This window comes from Thermobia domestica, chromosome 2, assembly GCF_964235325.1.
Source record: "Thermobia domestica chromosome 2, izTheDome1.hap1.1, whole genome shotgun sequence".
Taxonomy (NCBI): Eukaryota; Metazoa; Arthropoda; class Insecta; order Zygentoma; family Lepismatidae; genus Thermobia; species Thermobia domestica.
In genome coordinates this window covers 117,167,742-117,188,023 of record NC_137455.1, presented here as the reverse complement: position 1 = coordinate 117,188,023, position 20,282 = coordinate 117,167,742, and the positions used below count along the sequence as shown (strand labels likewise).

Genomic DNA, 20,282 nt, shown 5'->3' with positions numbered 1-20,282 from the left:
AATTTTGCTCCTCGCTCTTATTGAGCATTCCTAGAGTCTCGCTAAGTTGTTTGCTTGGAGAAAATTACTCGTATAACAAGAGTATGTATATTATATATATATATATATATATATATATATATATATATATATATATATATAGAGAGAGAGAGAGAGAGAGAGAGAGAGAGAGAGAGAGAGAGAGATGCAAAAAAGCCGGCTTTTTTGGAAAAAAAAAAAACGAGAATTTTGGAAATTTTGGCTTTTTTCATTTTCATGATTTTTCTGTTTAAATAGCTTTCTTATAGTATACTCTAAAGTTAAATAAGATTTCATGACCTGAATGCCATATTTCGTTCTGGAATTCACCATCATAATGAATGGAGCACATGGTTTATGAATTAAAGTAAACATAAATTACGTAGTATTTGAGGGCAATTTTAGAAGCTGTTTAACCTTATGTTAACTTCTGAATCATCGACATTTTTTTCTTCTCCTGATCATTTCTTTTTAGTCATTCGTGTTTCATATCTTGGAGCTTAGAACCCTAGCTTCTAGCACATAATTAAACTTATGTTTTTCAACATATCCATCAGAGCGTACATCCACATTTCCGTTATACTGTAGCTGTGCAATGATTTAACAATAACCTTCCGGACACAACTTTGAATACCATTTGATACAAATAATCAGTATCGGATTTAGAAAAATATTTGGGAGGGGTTTTTCCGAATAATGTTTGGTTTTCTAAAAATTCCTAATTTTTATTTAAGAGGAGCTTAAGTTTATGAGTACAGGCATAATAAATATTTCGTTCGTTTGTATGTTCAGCTATAATCTTTCAGATACAACCTTGAAGACCATTTTATACTGATAATCAGTGGCGGATTTAGAAAAGTATTTTGGGAGGGGCTTTTTTTATTAATGTTTAGTTTTTCTAAAAATTCCTATTATTTTTTTTTTTTAATTTGAGGACAGCTTGAAGTTTATGAGTAAAGGGAAAAGTAATATTTAGTTTGTTTGAGAAATTCCGTAATTTCGGGGTAAAGGCTTCAATCCGAAAGACATCCCCACCCCTAACCCTCTTTGCAAATCCATCACTGCTGGTAATTAGTAATAACAAAGATTTAAAAACGATTAGAAAGGAAGTCGGCCAGGACACACAGTACACGCACTATCTCTACATTCACAGATGGGATTAAGAAAACTTTTGTCAAAATGGTCGAATGCGGGGTTGAATCCCGGACTTCACGATAGAAGCGCGAAAGCTAACCACTTATTCATGTTTGTTGTGCTTAACTTAAATGTATTCTCTCTTTCTCTTTGTCTATGGCCACAAAAGCTCTCCATTGACTTCTGTCCTTATCTAATTCAATCCAGTTTCTACTCTGTATTCCTACACTGAGAAAAAAAGGACTAAGATTTCCGTGTGGATACATCGTATTTACGCGGGTGAGCTCCTTAAGTAATGTAATTTCATGTATAAAAGTACAGCAGGTGGGAACACCATGCCAAGTCTGGAGTTCGGCGCCGAACTAAACTCGCTGTGATTGGATAATTTTATTCACATGATTGATTTTGTGTTAAAAACGATTACTCTTGTAAGGTAGGGAGTCACAGATTTAGAAAGAACCAAGAGGGGACAGTCGTAGGATGGTAGTAACAACATTATATACCTAAGTTACCACCGTCAGAATGGGTATGGCGTTAATTCTAGATTTGAAATGGTGGTCCCACAATACAAAATTTTCGCTGGACGGTGGTGTAGATCGTACTACTGATGAAACAACATTACTTAATGTGGTGACGCACGTAACCTGGTAAAAACAGCATTTACATGCCGACTGGATTATGCATTTTTCTCCGTGTATTTCTGCTATATCCATCTTAATATTGTCCTCCCATCTGGGCCTAGGTTTTCCTAATGGACGTTTCCCGATTGGATTTCCAGATAAAACTTTGAAACCGTTCCTACTTTTTTCCATTATGGCTACATGACCTGCCCACCTGATCCTCCTAGACTTGATGACTCTAACGATGTTTGGTAAACCATATAAATTATGTAGTTCCTCCTTATGAAGTTTCTGAAATTCCCCATTCCCGTTCCTCTTGGGTCCAAAAATTCGTCTCAGAATTTTATTCTTAAATAATTTCAGCCTACGTTCTTCCTTCAGCGTAAACGACCATATTTCACAACCATAAAGCATAACAGGCATGACTATCATTTTATATATTTTAAGCTTTAAATTCCTTGACAGAATTCGCGACGACAAAATATTTTGAATTGAATAATAACAAGAATTTCCTGATTTCAGTCGACATTTAATTTCTTTGTGGGTATGATTTTGGTCTGGTAATACTGATTCAAGATTTTTGAAAATATCCACTATGTCAAAAGTATTAATTGATATTTTAACGCACTTATAATTTGCCATTACTCATATCCTTGCAAGCGTTTAATAAAGCCTCTTCATTTCTTTCGATTATTCTCCTATTAGATTTACATCATCAGTATACACCATAACCTGGTAAACACCATTGAACTCTAGGCCTTGGTTCCTATCTTTGATTTTTCTTATAGCGTACTCCAGAACAAAGCTGAATAATAACGGCAATAACGCATATCCTTGTTTCAGGCCAATCTCGGCGTGGAAGCTCGTATTTTTCTACTTGGACTATACTCTGGGATTCATTTAAACGCTTAGTAAATCTAGCTTTTTCAGTATTCCAAATTCTGTAAGAATGTTGTACAATGTTTCCCTCCTAACCGAGTTGTAAGCCTTTCTAAAATCAATAAACAATCGATGTACTGGGTAATATATTCCCATTTCTTTTCGAGTATTTGTCGAATGGTAAATATCTGATCGATTTCGACTAAATACACACTGATAATCTCCAATAATTTCATCTTCGTATGGGGTCAATCTTATTAATATAATGTTGTGAAATGCCTCGATAATTATTGCAATCAATTTTGTCTCCTTTCTTGTGAATTGGAACAGTGATTGATTCTTCCACTCTTTTTAAATGTATTCCATAGTTTTTCTTTTTGGTGAAAAAAAAAAAGTTTCGTAACGATATGTTGAATTTTCTTGTTAAAAATTCAGAAACCTTCAGGACTGGGTAAACCGTGATGGTGGTTATATATTCTACAGCCTAGGAAACCATACGCTCAGATGAACCGTCTATTACGTATATGATCCATGAACAGAAAATTCGATACTTTTCCGATTCTGAACAAGCTTAAGGAACAGTCAGTGCATTACAGAATTTGGAGCTTTACCGATTTTGCAGATCCGAAGCACCTGATAGGTGGTAACAGATTATTACGTTTGTGATCAATCAGTGAAAAATTTGTTCGAAATATTCATACAATGTATATGAAAGTTAAAACTTAACTGAAAAATTTCAAGAATGTACAGAGCTACCCGAAACGAAGCTCTTGTTGTGCATATTTCTCTCATGTTTATCTTTATTTTGCTTCAAAAAGAGGGTGTGTGATATTTTGAAGTAAAAATACTACATACAATTTTGCTAGTTATTTATGTATCATTTTTAAAGTACTTATTGTATATAAGAGGCTAAAATATTATTACATATATTGGTTAATCCTTTGAAATTCATAATGTAAAAATGTTAAGAATTAAAAACAAAAATCTTTTTGAAATTCATGGTTTATTTTCGAGGTTTCATATTATTATTTGCATCAACCACTAATTAAATGAGTTTTTTTGTTGTAGAGAAGCGAAACAGTCTGCATTATCAGTTTAAAGCAAAATTTTCAAAAAAGCCCAAAATTTCCCAAGCAAAAAAGCGAAGCAGAAAAAACAGTTTTTTTCCAAAAAAAGCCGGTTTTTTCCGAGCCCTTGCATCTATATTATTTATATATATATATATATATATATATAGACAAATAGATAGATAAACATACATAAGAATAGTAGACGACATATAATATGTATAATCAAGTTACTCCTCATTGAAAGTCTGTATTGTTTATTTACTAGGATTGTTCTGCACAGATACACACATACGTAACATTGGTAACTGTTCAAATATCTCTCACCTACTCACGGGGGCGTTCTTTCTGGCATCTCCACAAAGGAGAAGAGAAAGCTTACTCTTCGAGCGCGAAAGAAAACAGGATCGCTGATCGTAGAACTGCATCATCTATTAGAGTATGTTTCGATAAGTCTAACTGCATTTTGCAAGAAAGAAAAAAAAAATCAATTCAATAAAGGGGGTTATGTGACATCGTTTTGGTCTAGCTTTTTGTCACAAACACAAATCCGGCATTATTTTTAACGTCTCTTTGATCATTATATATTAAACGTATGTACAAAAATGCATCACGAAGGTAACAAGTATTGGATGATTTAGAGATAAGTTTAAAATAATGTCAGATTTGTGTTTGTGGTGAAAAGCTACCCAAAAACGATGCTACGTGATTCTCTTCCTATTAAGAAATTTAGACAATCCAAGATGGCCGCCAGGAGGATGCTACACACTATTAGTTGCGGTTATACCTCCATTACCCCTGTCTAAGATATAATCTTGTTTCCTCCAGCCATTTCCAACTTACATGGGTCTATTACAGACCTCTGCCTCACATTGTATACTGTAAATGTATTAAAACTGTCACTTGCGGCACCATTTAACGTTATTCAATTGAAACAATTGAAATAACTTTTCTCAAGGGTTACTTTGGTCTGATATGGAGCCATTTTACGGTGAGTCACTCAAAAGGAGTTGGAAGACGAAAAATAAGGAGTACCCTAATGCTGCATATCTACCGTAAAAGTAACAAGCAGATACTGATTGAAGATCTGAGAAAAAGCAATATTTTGTCAGGTTTGTATTCACTCAGTGTTAATTGTTATAGAGTTATTAGCGAAGTGTGTGATCCCGAGGCTCTCATTCTTCATTTTCGCCGGATTTGCCTCCCAAAGACTTCTTCCTATTCCCCAAACTCAAACTGGCATGCAGAGACAGCAATTAACCATTGTTCAGGACATCCAGACATTTGTGGCGGTACAACCACCACATTTCAGTGCATGACTTCAAAACCAGTTTCACAGTTCTCGTGAAATAGACAAATCTATGCACTCAGAAATGAATGATCTTTATCGTAGTTTGCTCCAGAAATCTCCACTTTCCAGGTGCAAACATTAGTAATTGCATCTTATTGCCAAATCTTGTACATGAGAACTTGGCTTCTTGCTTTCTGCTAAGAGACTAATTTGTTTGGATTTTCATCTCATTCAATTACTTACGTTAACAAACACGTGATTTAAGAGAAATAACCGAGTGGCTGTAGGTGAACTGTTAATAGTGTTCTTGCTTCGCAATCAGGAGATTCCGATTCGAATTTCGCGTCCGGCCATTACAGAAGATAGTTTTCAGTTTTAGCAAGAAATGTGACGATATTGTATCCAGTGTAAAATGGATTCGAAGCTGTACCTGGAGCTTTGCTAGCAAATAAAATAAACTGGTAGCGGAAAACCCTGTGAACTAAATTATAAAACACGATCAAAAACAACACGTAGGAAATAATGGTTGGACAAAGTCAAAATACCCTGAAAGCTAAACGCTATAGACCACTACTGTTCTTGAATTTAGTCACGTATTCACACGATGCATATTAAACATACTCAATCTCTTAACGAATTGAAAACGTATCTATTTACTAACCAACAAATGAAACATACTTAGTTCTACAATGAAGCCTGTCGTACAGGGTTAGTCATAAAAACTATGCGACATACGCGGAAAATAACTTCATTACGTTCATTCTCTTTTGTCTTTTCTTAAAATTTTATGTGGCATTGTTTCAGTTTTGAGTATTCTTCTGACGGTTTCTACACAGAATTTTGTAATGTTTGAACTAGTTTATTCTAATAAAATATTAATGCGCTACTTATATTAATACTGAAAGAAGGAAAGTAGCAAAATATTTTCTATAACCTTCGCAACAGGATTTTAATACAACTTCGAGTCTAGTAACTATTCCGTTAGTGATCCATAGAATAGGATTACAAAACCTTATTTTTTGCATAGAAAGAAATACACACATGTACTTCAGATCATAGAGGGAGATTTTTTATATTAGAAGTCTTTACAAAATTTGTTTGTATGTCAAATACTAGTTAAATTACTTATAACACATTACGAAAAGTATTTTCAATTAAGAAAAGAAGATACAGAACAACAATGCAATACAGAAACCTAACTGTCAAACTGACGGGAATTCGAACCACATTTCCTGCCTGCATGGACGATGCTCTACTAATTAAGACACCAGTAATATGACAAGTTATTCTATATTTTGACCGCTTTATTCCGTAAGCCCCACCTAAATAACCACCAAGGACTCCTGACAATGGACGTCAGAACCGAATACATTTATTACGTTACTTCATCGTAGATAAACTTTCAAATATTTGATACAGTAAACCCAGTCACTTAAAAAAAGCCACCTGTATAAGTTATTTAGAAATTCGAAGAGCAAACTCGGGTATGATTCTTTATATATGAAGTTTTCATAAATATAGGTTATAAATAACCGAAAATGGAAAAAAAAAGTAATGTTTTAAAACGCCACAGCTTGAAAACTTTGGAATCTACCGTACGCGGTTCACGGAATTACACAGGAACTAGTATGTGCTCTATTTAACTGAGCTTTCGTTTCACCGGTACCGGAAGATTCTGAAACATGGACGCTTAGATAGAGTGCATATTAGTTCCTGTATGAATCCTTGAATCGTTTGCGATAGGCCCCACTGTTTTCAAAATAAAGGGTTTGAAAACGTAACAGTCCTAATTTTCAGCGGTTTAAATCGATAGGAGGAGTTTTTGAACTTATGTTTAATAGAACTTTTTGTTTTCTTTTATTTGACATTAGGACCCGGTATATGGTCACCGAATTTCTAAAGACATATACATATATAGAGAGAAAGAGATACAGAGACAGATCAATAGATAAAATTCAGGAAACTGAAAGCGAACTTTTACCTCTTTCAAAGTTTTGCTACAAGTCTAAATATTAAATGTCTTGTCTACTGTCAATTTGAGCAGAAGGATTTCCAAAGAAAACTGTGTGGCTTAAATATTCTAAACATGAGTATATGTAACCTCTCTACAACACAATCTCAATAACCATCAAGTCACTACATATTTCACTTTTTGATGGTTCTAGAGAAAAGCATGTAACTACGACTACTTCTGGCAAGACACACAAAGTAGAGGAAATCAGGTTTAAAATGAATTAAGGGAGAACAACAAGCTCACACTATCACATTAATCAGATTTCAGTTGACAATCAAAACACATGAACACTGTCACAGAGAATACACATGCAAACATTTCGAAGCCTAAGACTACCCTTAATTCTACCTACATGAACTACATTACTAAGGTTGACTCACATTACTGATATTTGTAGAAGTTATTCTTAGAAACGTACAGCTTACATTTAATTTTTAACTTCATTAATTATAGTTATCTTTCCTCAATATGTCTATCATTTAATGCCACTAACCTACAAATCATAATTATTACCATTAGTTTTAAGATCACCTTTTTAATTTTACTTTTACACCTTTTTTATTTTTAAACGAGGAGGGGACAGGTTGTTTCTCATCCCTTTTTGGCACCGAGATTGAGACATGGACCTTCAGATTAACAAGGAATTCGAACTACGTTGAATTCGTTTTTCCGTATCAAAGACTAGAACGGTATTCGTTATACTACGGAGATCAGTGAAGCTGTGCGAGCTGTACTAAAATGTTAAATCACTTTAGGCGTCACCAAGCAATGGGTACACTCGATCACACTGTCCAAATTTCAAGATTTTTCATGCTTTAATTTGTTACTTTCATCTGCAAGTCATTGCAGTAATAATCTGTATATTAAAACGCTAGGTTTATATGTTTCTCTCCAATCCTTTCGACAATGAGATCTCGAAAACAAGTGCTAGAAGCGTGCCGTTTTCACTGGTTAATTCCAAATTTTGTGTAGATTATCCAGTTCTAATTGAATATTTTAAAAAACATGGCCGTTATTTCTTTATTACATTTTTTTTTAGCAATATCTGGAAGTGTTGAAATTTGTAAGAAAAAAAAGTAAAAAGCATCATATCCTACGAGTTATGCATTCCAACATAACAATTGTATGTATGGGTTGCATATCTCTCAGGCGTTTGTTTCCTCCTCAAATTATGATAAAAAAAAAAAAAACGAAGGATAACCATTTGTCCAGTATAAGATGAATCTTTATTGTTTGGAGTGTTTTGCCCAATGAACACAATATATATCACTGATATTATAATTAATTGTGTGTGTAATGTATTTGCTTATTACATACTGCATGCAAGAAAACACTCGTCATACAAACACCAACCGGAAGTAGGCTCAAATCTTAAAAACGGTGCGAGATACTGAAACCCATTTACTGAGTCCTTGCCAATTTTTATCCAGACGTCTTTCACTTGTGTCTATAAAGGGACATGTACAGATATTGTAAGGAGTGACAAGGAGATTTGTGCTCATGTGTGAACGATGTGCTGTGTAGAAAGCGCAGGTTCAGCTAGTCTATATTATAAAATTGAAAGTGACTATGTCTGTGACTTCGCACCCTTGAATCACCCGACCGATCTCGATTAAATTTTCAACATAGATGAGATTCGGTCCGCGGATGGTTTACATTTCACTTTGACGGTGCAACTTAGGAAAGGGGGGATATTTAAAAATGAACAAAAATGACCGAAATTAGTGTCGAATCCATAGTTTTTGGAGTCGCCGAGATGAACAATGACACTTCCGATGCCATTTAAATTCAAATTCAGCTCCGTAACTTGGGGGAAGGGTAGATATATGAAAATGATCGATAGTGTCGAATCCATAATTTTCGGAGTCGGTGAGATGAATAGTGACACTTCCGATTCCGTTTAAGTCCAAACTCAGTCCCACAACTTGGGGGTGGAGGGTACATATATAAAAATGATCGAATATAACCGAGATTAATGTCGAATCCATAGTCTCCGGGGACGCCGAGACGAACAGTGATACTTCCAATGCAGTTTAAATCGATGCTACTAAAAACAAATATGCAACATTTCAGGGTACCAAATACATGAGATAAGGAGTTATACATTTAAAATTTTTATTTTAACCCAGCAAAGTGGGTAATCGATACTAGTTAAATTAAAAAGTAATGACACATGCAATGAACGGTATTTCACTCAAACACTGTTCACATTGAAAACTCAGCAAAAATCTATTTTAATGCGATTTGCTTCCATGTGAGATTGTTCGGTTACAATCAATTCTGTTTCTCGAAAGACCACAAATCAAAACTATAATAAAATTCAGTTAACAGTATAACGAAAATAATTGTCATTTCTACGCGTGAGTTCTGGATTCTACGGGAGCATTTACTTCCGTACAAAAAACTTGATAGAGGTTTGGATCCTACTTTAAGAGCAGATCCCGTCTCATATGCCTTCGACACTGAAAAGAGATGTTCAATCGGTAGCATATTTATTATAACCTGAACATAAGTTATTATTCTTTAAATACTACTTAAAAACCAAATCGATTCACTTTTCCTTCAGGTGTTTATTTCCTTAATGAATATTAAAAAGTCATAAGATAGTTGTTTGGTTATGCTTGACTGCCCTTACATTATAGGGAGATAACGAATAGCGGGGCTTACTAATGAAGATAGGAATCATTACTTGAGGATTTGATTCGATACACAGTACTTCTAGTACGATTAATAACAAAACGTAATTTTTTAAAGTTTTGACGCTTTATCCAATACAATTAAAGACAATTTCGTTGTTAATATTATTTTTCAATTCATATTTCCTATATTTTTGGTTAGAAGATGTGTTTTTATTCAGTATATTAAGTACCTACATTATTTTAATTTTACAATTTCTTGTGATTTCGATTTCTCATAAAGCATAATGGGCAACTTGAAACTGATGTACATATCAAACCCACCAACTGCATCCAAACCTTTACTTCAATTTTGGTTGCTTTCTTATGACTTTCCTTCTTACCACATAAATTGTTTCTTCCTTACACATTTGCCATTCATGGAATATACACCTACTTCACTATATCACCACAAAATTACATTACACCACCGATGTCAGCACTCGTTAATTGAGGATATTTCTGCACCTCTATCTAGAAGTAACTAGTTGTGCAATACTACTACTTCAGCCAGTTTGGTAGCTGCGACTCCTTCAATATCATCTCTCTAGAATATTCTCTCCTACACTTTATAACAGAGAAGCCCCAATCAATTTACCCGCATCAACAATAATAATCGTTACGCCTGCAATACTCAGATTCTCCATTTACTCGTACCTGAACACACAGACAATCATATCTCAACCCCGACAGAAAGTTTCGTGTTTGTATCTTAGAAATTCTCCATCCAAACTGCCCTTCTTCCTTCAGAAAAAGATGGGAACACATACACATTTCCATTCTATTACCAGCTGCCATCTTCAAGTAAACCGACTGGAACTTTCTCCCTCCATTTTTCCTATCCCCTTTTCACCCTGTAGTAATAACGATCGCTGTCGAATTATTCTTTTGTTATAATACTCCAACACAGTATTCAATAAGATCAACAATGACTAGTGCTGAATTAAATCCTGTGTAGACCTCTAATCACTCGAAATATTTGGGCACACATCTCCTAATACAATTTTAGATTTATTACCATCCAACAAGTTACGTAAACGAATTTTGTTAGAAGAAAGACTAACAACCGTGAGGTTCAGTAAAAGAAAAGTCCGTTTCAATGTTCCAAGAAACAACGAGCCCATTAACGAATGACGTAATATAAATGTACGGAATAGACATGCACAAAATCCACCATTGTCCTCTTGTGGATATGTTACATCTATGTGCTTCTTCACATTAATAGCACATAACTGCAGGAGCATTTTTATATCGGCTTTGACCCTTATTCTACTGACTCTTTTAATCATTTAATATTATTAAATAAGTTAACGTCTTATGTTACCTCAAATTTGTGGTGAATCTTACAAGATACTTTCTATCTTTTTTTTTTTTTTTTTTTTTTTTTTTTTTTTTTTCAACGACCAACGATTATGCAGTGAGGCTAAGATTCGGAGATGATAATGAATGAAGATAAAACCGAGAAAACTCAAACGAACTGTGTATGTTCATACAAAATCCACTTCGCGACCTTTGATCGAACCAGGGACTCCACGCACCAAAGATGAGCATTTTACTACTAAGTCAGAAAGGATATTCTGCAAGATCTTGTAATCAGTGCCAATTATGCCACGTCATTTCAGTCGTTCTAGGTTATTTTAAATTTGATGACAATTTTCCAGCAGTTTTAATCTCGAAATCGCTCATTCATTACTAACGTTTGTCATTCACGAAAAATTTGTAATCTTTTAATGGTTATCCTAGTGGAAAATATTGAGTGCATTAAGTTAATAATAAATTTGTACGATCGCCATGATGGTACTGTTTCATCATCTTTGAAATACTTTAATTGTGATATGAAATACTTAAAATGACGCATTTCATCTGCAAACTCCTTCTCGATGTCATCTGGATAATTAAATCTAAAATTCTGGGTAGCTTCTTTTAATATATGGTTAAAAAAATACTTTTGAATTTTGAATTTTTTGTTAAGACCAAAAAAATATATATATATCCAGCTTATAGACTCTCATAAAACAAGAAACTGCCTCACAGGTATACTCTTAAACTGACACGAAACGAAGAATGAACAAATAATACTTCTATCGACGTGCAGTACATCAGAAACAATTACTACTTCGGATAAAAGAGGTAAATTATTGAAAAATAATGACAATTTAAAAATGCATTAAACAAATGAAACAAAATGTTAGCGCTACATTTTAACAAAAGAGACACTGACCAAAGCTTAAAACTTTACTTTATTTTAAATTATAATTTGTAACTGTTTCGGATATCTAGCATATCCTTCTTCAGACACGATCGAAATTAATGAAAATACAGACATATATATAAATGTTGTTCTCTTTTTTATATATATCTGTCTCGGAGAACAACATTTATATATATGTCTATTTTCATTAATTTCGATCGTGTCTGAAGAAGGATATGCTAGATATCCGAAACAGTTACAAATTATAATTTAAAATAAAGTAAAGTTTTAAGCTTTGGTCAGTGTCTCTTTTGTTAAAACAATTAATCCAAAGCCATGAATAGTCTCGCTACATTTTATACCATCTTTTATCAAGCCTAATTTTCCAAATCATTTATTTATCTAATTATCTTCTAATGAAATGAAATATCTTTAGTTAACGTACTACTACTAAGTTCTGTAGGTTAAAGGAGAGGGAAGATAAATATAAGCAAATGGTGGAATAAAAATCTAGAAAGAACCGGGAAAACCCCGAAAAATCCCCAAGCATATATACTATCTGTCCACCAAAAAGCTTCGTTAATGAATGATTCACTTTTCATAAATGTTACCCTACTCGGTAGAAGTTTGTATTAATAATCATAATGTCAATTTCCTACCATCTTGAAAACTAAGTTTCAAAATACGAAAATAATGTAGTTCACACAATCTACTGAGCACACAAAAATAATCAAACAGACATATTATATTTTGGATTATATATTTAATGGAAAAGAGTTACTTTCTCACATGCTAACATGCATACATGTAATGCATTCCACATCGATTGATTCCACAAAGCGCATTTACTTCATCTTGTGCAGGGAGGTCAACCTTCTCCTTCTCACCACCAGGAAGAGTGACGCCTCGCCACTGAAGCAGCAATACAACACACGCTGCTCTCCTTTCCTGCGCAGATAGTGATTTTTGCTGCATCAAATGGCAAGCACAATGAAGGGAGGTCTCATTGCAACCATTCTTTTTATTTGGATTTCCACCTAAATCATTCAGAAAAGTCCTAGAATGAAAAAAAAAAATGCATTGTTTTATCTCTTAGTATAGAATTGCGAATGTGAACACACATTCAACAACAGACAATGTTCTTTACAATAAATGATTTGACATATATTTTTGTTGGCACAAGATATTGAGATTTTCTTTAACTTCCAACAAACTATACTGAATTCAGTCCATTGAATATAGAGAAGTTGAGAAAAGAAACAGTATACTACTGGCGATTATACAAAATAACACAACATTAACTGTGGCAATTATATATTATATATACCAAAATATATTATATTACTCTCATAGAAAATTAACTTACACAGCACTATTTGTTAACACTTTGTTTAGACAATCATAAAATCGTTAACTAAACGAATAAGTGGACAGGTCTGGAACCAAAAATAATGTAACCAATATTTTCGGTGTTCACTAAAATGTACCTTGAAAACCCATCTCGTAAAACTATTAAGAATGGCTTATCACGTTGTATTCCGAGACCGTTAAGTTGATATTAGATAAACTGCATACAAATAAACTGTCTTTATCGTAATAAATACATAAATTAATAACTCTCACCTCTTTTATTGGGAAATGTTTAATTCATATATTTGTTAATTGTGGAAAACATTTAATTGGAATAAGCATATTAATTAAGGTTCAGCGAAAGTTGGGATGGCCACCACAGGTAGATTCACATAACTTGAAGAAGTCCCAGATGACAGTGATGACTAATGAAAACATTCATTAAAAATAGTCTCCAGCGAAAGACGTAAACACGATATTGTTTGACAATATCTATAAAGCGCATTGTATAATGCTCAGTTTAACAAGCATCCAGATAGTCTTTTATTCAGTTTTATCAATTAATTTAAGTTTCTTTGCACTTGAATTACGGATCTAAGGCGAAGGCTTTCAAAATAATTCGACAATTTATTTTTCATAAGATCGACTACGGATTATAACATTTTTGTACAATTGAAGGGTAAGGGGAAAAAACCAAGGAATGTCCATGTGTGTGCTTTAGTGAGTGCTTTGGCCTATCTGTTGGTGACTCTTGGTACTATTTCACTGCGTACAATAACGAATGGAAATATAACCTTTAACTTTATTAAGTGATGATCGTTCTTGTAATTCAACCCTATTTATTTTGTACTCTGTTTTCAATGTTAAAAAGCCGTTTTCTCGAAAATGTAGTTTTGACATTCCTTTTTTTCTCTTACCCTTCAATTATGGTAATATTATAGTTACCTGAGTAGATGTTTCATTCCATGTTTGGCAGCATAATGTAGGGCAGTGTTGTGGTGATGATTATCACCATAACTCAAATTTGGATCTAGATTCTTCCTAAGTTCTGGAGAACTTTGGAAAACCTGCAAAATAACAATAGAGGCATATTAACAGATAATAATTTAATTATTAAATTTATTTAGAATTTCCTTTTTTTCAAAAAAAAATTATACTTGTCAACTAACATCAAATATTATAATTATTACAATAATAAAGTTTACTTTCAGGGCTGGCCTGAAGTAGGGGTGTTCGATAAGCCTGAGGACCTATCGAACTTCGGGAGCGAAAATTAATCGAGTTGTCATCGGTTACTCGAAACTGTTCGAGTATTTGAAATTATCGAAGTTTCCAGTATTATCGAAATTTCGAGTATTATCGAAGTTTCGGGCATTATTGAAGTTTCGGGTATTATCGAAATTTCGAGTATTATCGAAGTTTCGGGTATTATCAAGTATTATGGAAGTTTCTTGTATTATGGAAGTTTCTTGCAGCCAATGATTCGTTTTTGAAGCCAAACTAATCAGACAACTTTTATTATCTGATAAGTTATTGCAAAGCTGTATTTGTGAGGAGAAAGGATAGCGTGCAGAAAGGGACTGCTTTTTCGACAGACACACACACACACACATTGAAGTTCAATTTTTTCCTAAATTCTAACTTTTGTTTATTTGTTGACCATCTGTTGTATCAGTGTTGCCAAACATATGGCCTTAAACGTACAAATATGGTAATTTGCTCTTCGTACAATATAGTATACGGCCCAACACCTCAACCATATTAATCATGTGCGGTGTTGCTAAAATTTTGTAGCATTTTTTTTTTTTTTTCAGCCAAATGTGTTATTTTCTCATGTTTTCTCTCTCTCAATGGCCTCTAGTTCACACATTGCCGCAATCAGATATGATGATGTTTTGGGCGCAAACTCCCCCTTTCGCCTTTCAGTAAAATAAATGTTAATCAAATCAGTGGTGATTTCAGAGGGTTGCTCAGGAGGGATATTTCCCCACAAACATGTGTCTGATCGTGTTCACCTTGGGTTACCAGTATTTTGCTACTTTCATCCTCCGTGTATTCAAAATCTCCCATGGTAGGTAGGATTACCATAATTTCTGGACACCAATCCCGTGGGGTAAAGTATTCTTCCGAAGAACACCTTATCGCTACTGATTTTTTCATAAATATCAGCACAAGTCAGATTTGCAAACCAACCATTTGACCAAACACAGTGAATTTCTTGACCTTCCATTTTCCCTAAAATTTCTGACATTAGTTAATTCCAGACAATCTTCCGGACACAGGATTGAATCCCGGATGTATGGTAAGCCTACCCGGGGGAAACTTTGAAATTATTACTGAGTTTAATGAAGATGATGAAAAACGGAAATAAATCTATTACCGCGACAGTGAATATATACAGTGTATGTTCTAAACAGTCGGCTTGTACAGTCACGAACATTAATAAATGGAGATTGGAGCCATAAGAAATAATGGCTTCAGCCTCCGTTTATTAATGTTCGTGACTGTACATTATGATGAATTCACACACTAGAGGATTCAGAAGCATTGTTTGGAAGGGGCAGATTGCTTCCTGAATCAATAATGTAGGCCTAAAATACGTTAACAGTTTTACGTCAATTCAGAATAACGTGCTGCATTATTTTATATATAGGCCTATTAAAAGGTAGATTAAATATTAGCAACCTTGACTTAGAAACATAGTCGTAAAAGGATCAGAATTTTGGAAAGTATATTAGTTCACTCAGTGGCGTATGCAAAGGTTCATCAAGACGGCTTTAAGCTCCCAAGTTCGTATATATATATATATATATATATATATATATATATATATATATATATATATATATATATATATATATATATATATATATATAGACAGACAGACAGGGTGTTAATGAACTGTACCGACAAACTGTAGAAGGTGATTCCTCACATCAAAATAAGAGAAAAAGTTTATATTTACCTATGGCGAAAAGTGCATAGTTTTAGAGCTAGGGCTGTCCAAAATCGCGTAAAAGCCAAATTTCCAGAGGACCTACTTCGAATTTCAGAAGATGTGGATGGTGGTTCTTATCAGCGTAAAGGAAGTCACGCATACACAATCCAAAATTGTATATTTCATCCATTTTGAATAGGTATATAAGGTATTCTCCACAGGATGTAATTCTCAGATATGATCTCAATAGAGTTTTCAGATTTCAAGGAGGGTCCAAAGTAGGCACGAGGTAAGCCTTAACAACAATGGACACCCAATTATTCGGAGGGAAGTCGGAAGTGTTAGGAACCGGCAGCTCCACGTATTTTCGTATTCGGAATAGCGTGTGCTGCAATGTAATTCGTCACGGTATATTTCATATTTTCTTCACTAATAAGCGTGAAAGAAAACATCGCAGCATGCGTTTTCCCGAGTACGAGGAACCGTGGTGCTGACAATCTTTAACACTTCCCACATCCCGCCAAAGGTGTCTGTGTTCACTGCTGTCAAGGTTTATTACTTGCCTACTTTGGGCCAATCACAGAGCATATCTCAAAATTCGGTTGAGAGCACGTATGGGAATTTCACCCTGCAGAGAATACTCTGTACACCCATTGAGCATTAATGAAATATGTATTTTTGGAATGGGCATGCGTGACTTCCTTTACGCTGATACGGACCACCATCCATTTCGAACTAGGTCCTCTTGAAATTTGGCTTTTTCGCGATTTTGAACAGCCCTAGCTCTGAAACTATACACTTTCCCCCACAGGTCGATATGGACGTTTTCTCTTATTTTGATGTAAGGAATCACCTCTTACAGTTTGTCGGTATAGTTCAATAACATCCTGTATATAATGAAGGGAGGTTAAAACCCCGAAACCCCCTCATCTTTGTAGGAATATTTGGGATAGGACTCTGGCTGACATATCATGCTGTAAGAGAGATTCTTTTATTCGTAGTGAAACAAACTTTTAGGTTATCTTAGAGCTAAGCGAAGTGGTTAATATTCGTATGGTTCCGGTTTCGATCCTAGTGAAGGTGCCTGCCTTTGAGAAATGTCGGAGTAATGTTCTGAATCTCACTGTATGAAATAGGGATTATCCCATACAGCCTTTGTGTTGAACTGTAATATTAATACCCAATCAAACAATCGATTGTGAATTTTACAGTACGATACATGACGATGCATCAACATACAGATGGTAATCAGAAAAATGGAAACACCTGTAGTTGGCAACACGTCAGATGTATGAGTTGGCAGTGGTGTCGTGGCGCCCGCAGCGCCGGACCGCAGGTGGTGGTGTGTTAGATCGGTCTCCATACTACGTCAGGCGCAGTGGAACAGCAGTGTCCAGTGGCTGCAGTAGACGGAGGTAGTGTAAAATAGGAGACCTCTCAGATTTTCAAAGAGGGCAAATTGTTGGTGCGCGGTTATGTGGAGTGAGTGTGACGGCAGTGTCTACTGTATTAGGTGTGTCGCGTGGGACAGTGTCGAAGGTGATGACTGCCTACACAACAGACGGGAAAACCACATTGGGGAAGCGGAACAGTGGGCGGAAGAAAATCATGAGTGACAGGTCACGCCGGGTATTAAAGCGCATTGTCACGCAGAACCGTCGTGCCACTGCGGAGCAAGTGACGGAGGAACTCAATCAGCACCTCCCCCACCCTGTTTCGACAATCACAGTCCGCCGCGAATTACATGACATGAACTTACGGGGTCGTGTTGCACGAGCCAAATCGCTCATCAGGGACCATAACGCTTTCGCACGCCGCAAATGGTGCCGCGACCATGCCACTTGGACCGTTGAGGACTGGAAACGTGTGATATAATCGTATGAGTCATCCTTCACCCTATTCCCAACCATGGGCCGTGTTTATGTGTGGAGAACGCCCAAAGAAGCTTATGATCTGCAGTGTCTTCGCCCAACTGTGAAACATGGCGGCGGTTCGGTGATGCCGTGGGCCGCCATATCATCGTTTTCATTGGGTCCTGTGGTCACACTTAGCGGACGAATCACTGCCAACGATCATGTCGCAATTTTAGGAGACCACTTGCATCCTATGGTCCGGATGTTGTTCCCGGACAATGACGCCATCTTCCAGGATGATAATGCACCCATTCACACAGCTGGCATTGTTGCAGCGTGGTTTGAGGAAGATCGGGATGAAGTTCAACACCTCTCCTGGCCCGCCCAATCCCCAGATCTCAACATAATTGAACATCTGTGGTCCGTCTTGGAAACACGACTCCGGCGACGATTTTCACCTCCATCCTCTCTCACAGAACTGTCCGATGCCCTGCACGAGGAATGGTGTAAAATTCCACTTGCTACCATTCACGACCTCTATGCCTCCATCCCACGTCGCATCAAGGCTGTTCTGAAGGCGAAAGGTGGCCCGACACCATATTAATCTGGTAAGTTGCAATTTCGTTCAGGTGTTTCCATTTTTCTGATCACCATCTGTAGGTTACACCAAAAAACTCATTTTCTGAATTGCAATACAAAACATCAGTAGACCTGGTAATCCTGAACACCTGTGGAAGAGATGAAAGTCAACAAACATTCTGGTAAGACTAGTTGCTACTCTCCCTATTCCTTCATTGGTAGAGGAGTTTCGTGATCAGAATATTCTTAGAAGGGATACAAAAATCACAAAGGAGGCTTGGTTGTTTGTAGGCATACGCAGTAGACCTTTTACTCCCCTCCCCCCCTCTCTCTCTATGTGTCATACATTGTCCAATTGTCCATCTGTTTTGCAATATTACCTTTGTGTGATTCCATCTATATCAATCCATCAACTGGATCTACTCTTGAACTTGTGGGGCCTTATGCAGAGTCGTTCTGACGTGTGATTAGTGCCATACTAAAGACATCGACTAACATGTTTCCTGCAGTAGTCAGGCTTTTAGTATGACGCTAAACATACCTCAAAATGACTCTGTATAAGGCGGGTGTTGTTTGGTTCCGCGCTCTAGTTCCATTTAACCGAATCCACTGTCTCAATCAGTCTCTTCCTTCCGCTGAGCGAATCCGTCTTTTGATTCCGCCAGTCAATCCCGTTCCTTTTAGAGATTCGATCCTTTCATTCCACTAAAGGATTCGTTCTTCTGGAACGAGTTGAGTTGATTTTGAGTTTAACGTATCTTTTCAGCAGCGAGGCTATATGAGACGTGGATCTACTGATTAAATTGGAATCCGAACCACATGAGCTCCCGCCGGGAATCGAACCCGGGTCTCCCGCGCCACAGGCGCGTACGCTAACCGCTTAGCCACGGAGGAGCTCTTCTGGAACGAATCGTTCTGGAGCTACCCATCACTAACTGAAAGTATGAATACTATCGAAAGTTCGAATATTATCGAAGTTTCGGATATTTAAAAGTTCCAGTGTTATCAAAATTTCAGGTAATTTTGAAATTTTGATTATTACAGAAATTTCGGGTATACTCGAAACTTATAATACAAACAAAATTTCTGGTATTCTCGAAACTTTGGGTATTATCGAAATTTCGAGCATTATCTAAACTTTCAATTTTACTGACATTTCGGTTATTGTCGAACCATTTACGGAACTTTATTAGTCGAGTATTCAAAAGTTTTCGAATGTCACCAAATTGTCAACCATGCTTTTTTTTTTTTTTTTTATGTGGTTGTAGGCTCGTCCCTTATGCGCGAGGCTAATGGTGCCGAAAAAAAATATACATGCCTGAATGACATTCGAATCAAGGATCCCTAGCTTCGGAGTGCAGCAAGCTAACCCCCTTTGCTAGCAAGTTTGGCATGAAATCTTAAGTGTCCGTAACAATGCGGAAATTAATTATAATTATGTCAGGTATGAAGGAAATATGCGCTTATTAATGCTTGATATTTTACCTGTAATTTGAAAGGTTTAGAATTTATCAATGTCGCCCCCATAGAGAGGAAATTGATACTACTAGATGTTAACATGGTTTTTTTTAAAAAAAAAAAAAAAAGATTCAAACCCTACAGCCGTCGAGCAATCCACTCTGACCCATTTTTCTGTACTTTTTAGCCCACCCTATAAGAAGAGATGGGCTAAA

General features: G+C 35.8%; 1 protein-coding gene across 5 annotated transcripts in view; it reads right to left on the bottom strand.

The window, feature by feature from the left end:
* Window positions 1–20,282, bottom strand: part of LOC145674929 (ankyrin repeat and IBR domain-containing protein 1-like) — a 124,356-nt gene that overhangs the window by 84,333 nt on the left and 19,741 nt on the right. For 3 of the 5 annotated variants that reach the window (XM_081745187.1, XM_081745201.1, XM_081745195.1), the window contains exons 3-4: window positions 14,185–14,306; window positions 12,739–12,946 (exon numbers count right to left, since the gene is read on the bottom strand). In XM_081745187.1, coding sequence (XP_081601313.1) covers window positions 12,739–12,946; window positions 14,185–14,306 — 330 coding nt within the window. Of the gene's footprint in view, window positions 1–12,678; window positions 12,947–14,184; window positions 14,307–20,282 lie in introns of those variants that run through there. The other 2 variants (XM_081745205.1, XM_081745214.1) reach the window with 2 other exon arrangements.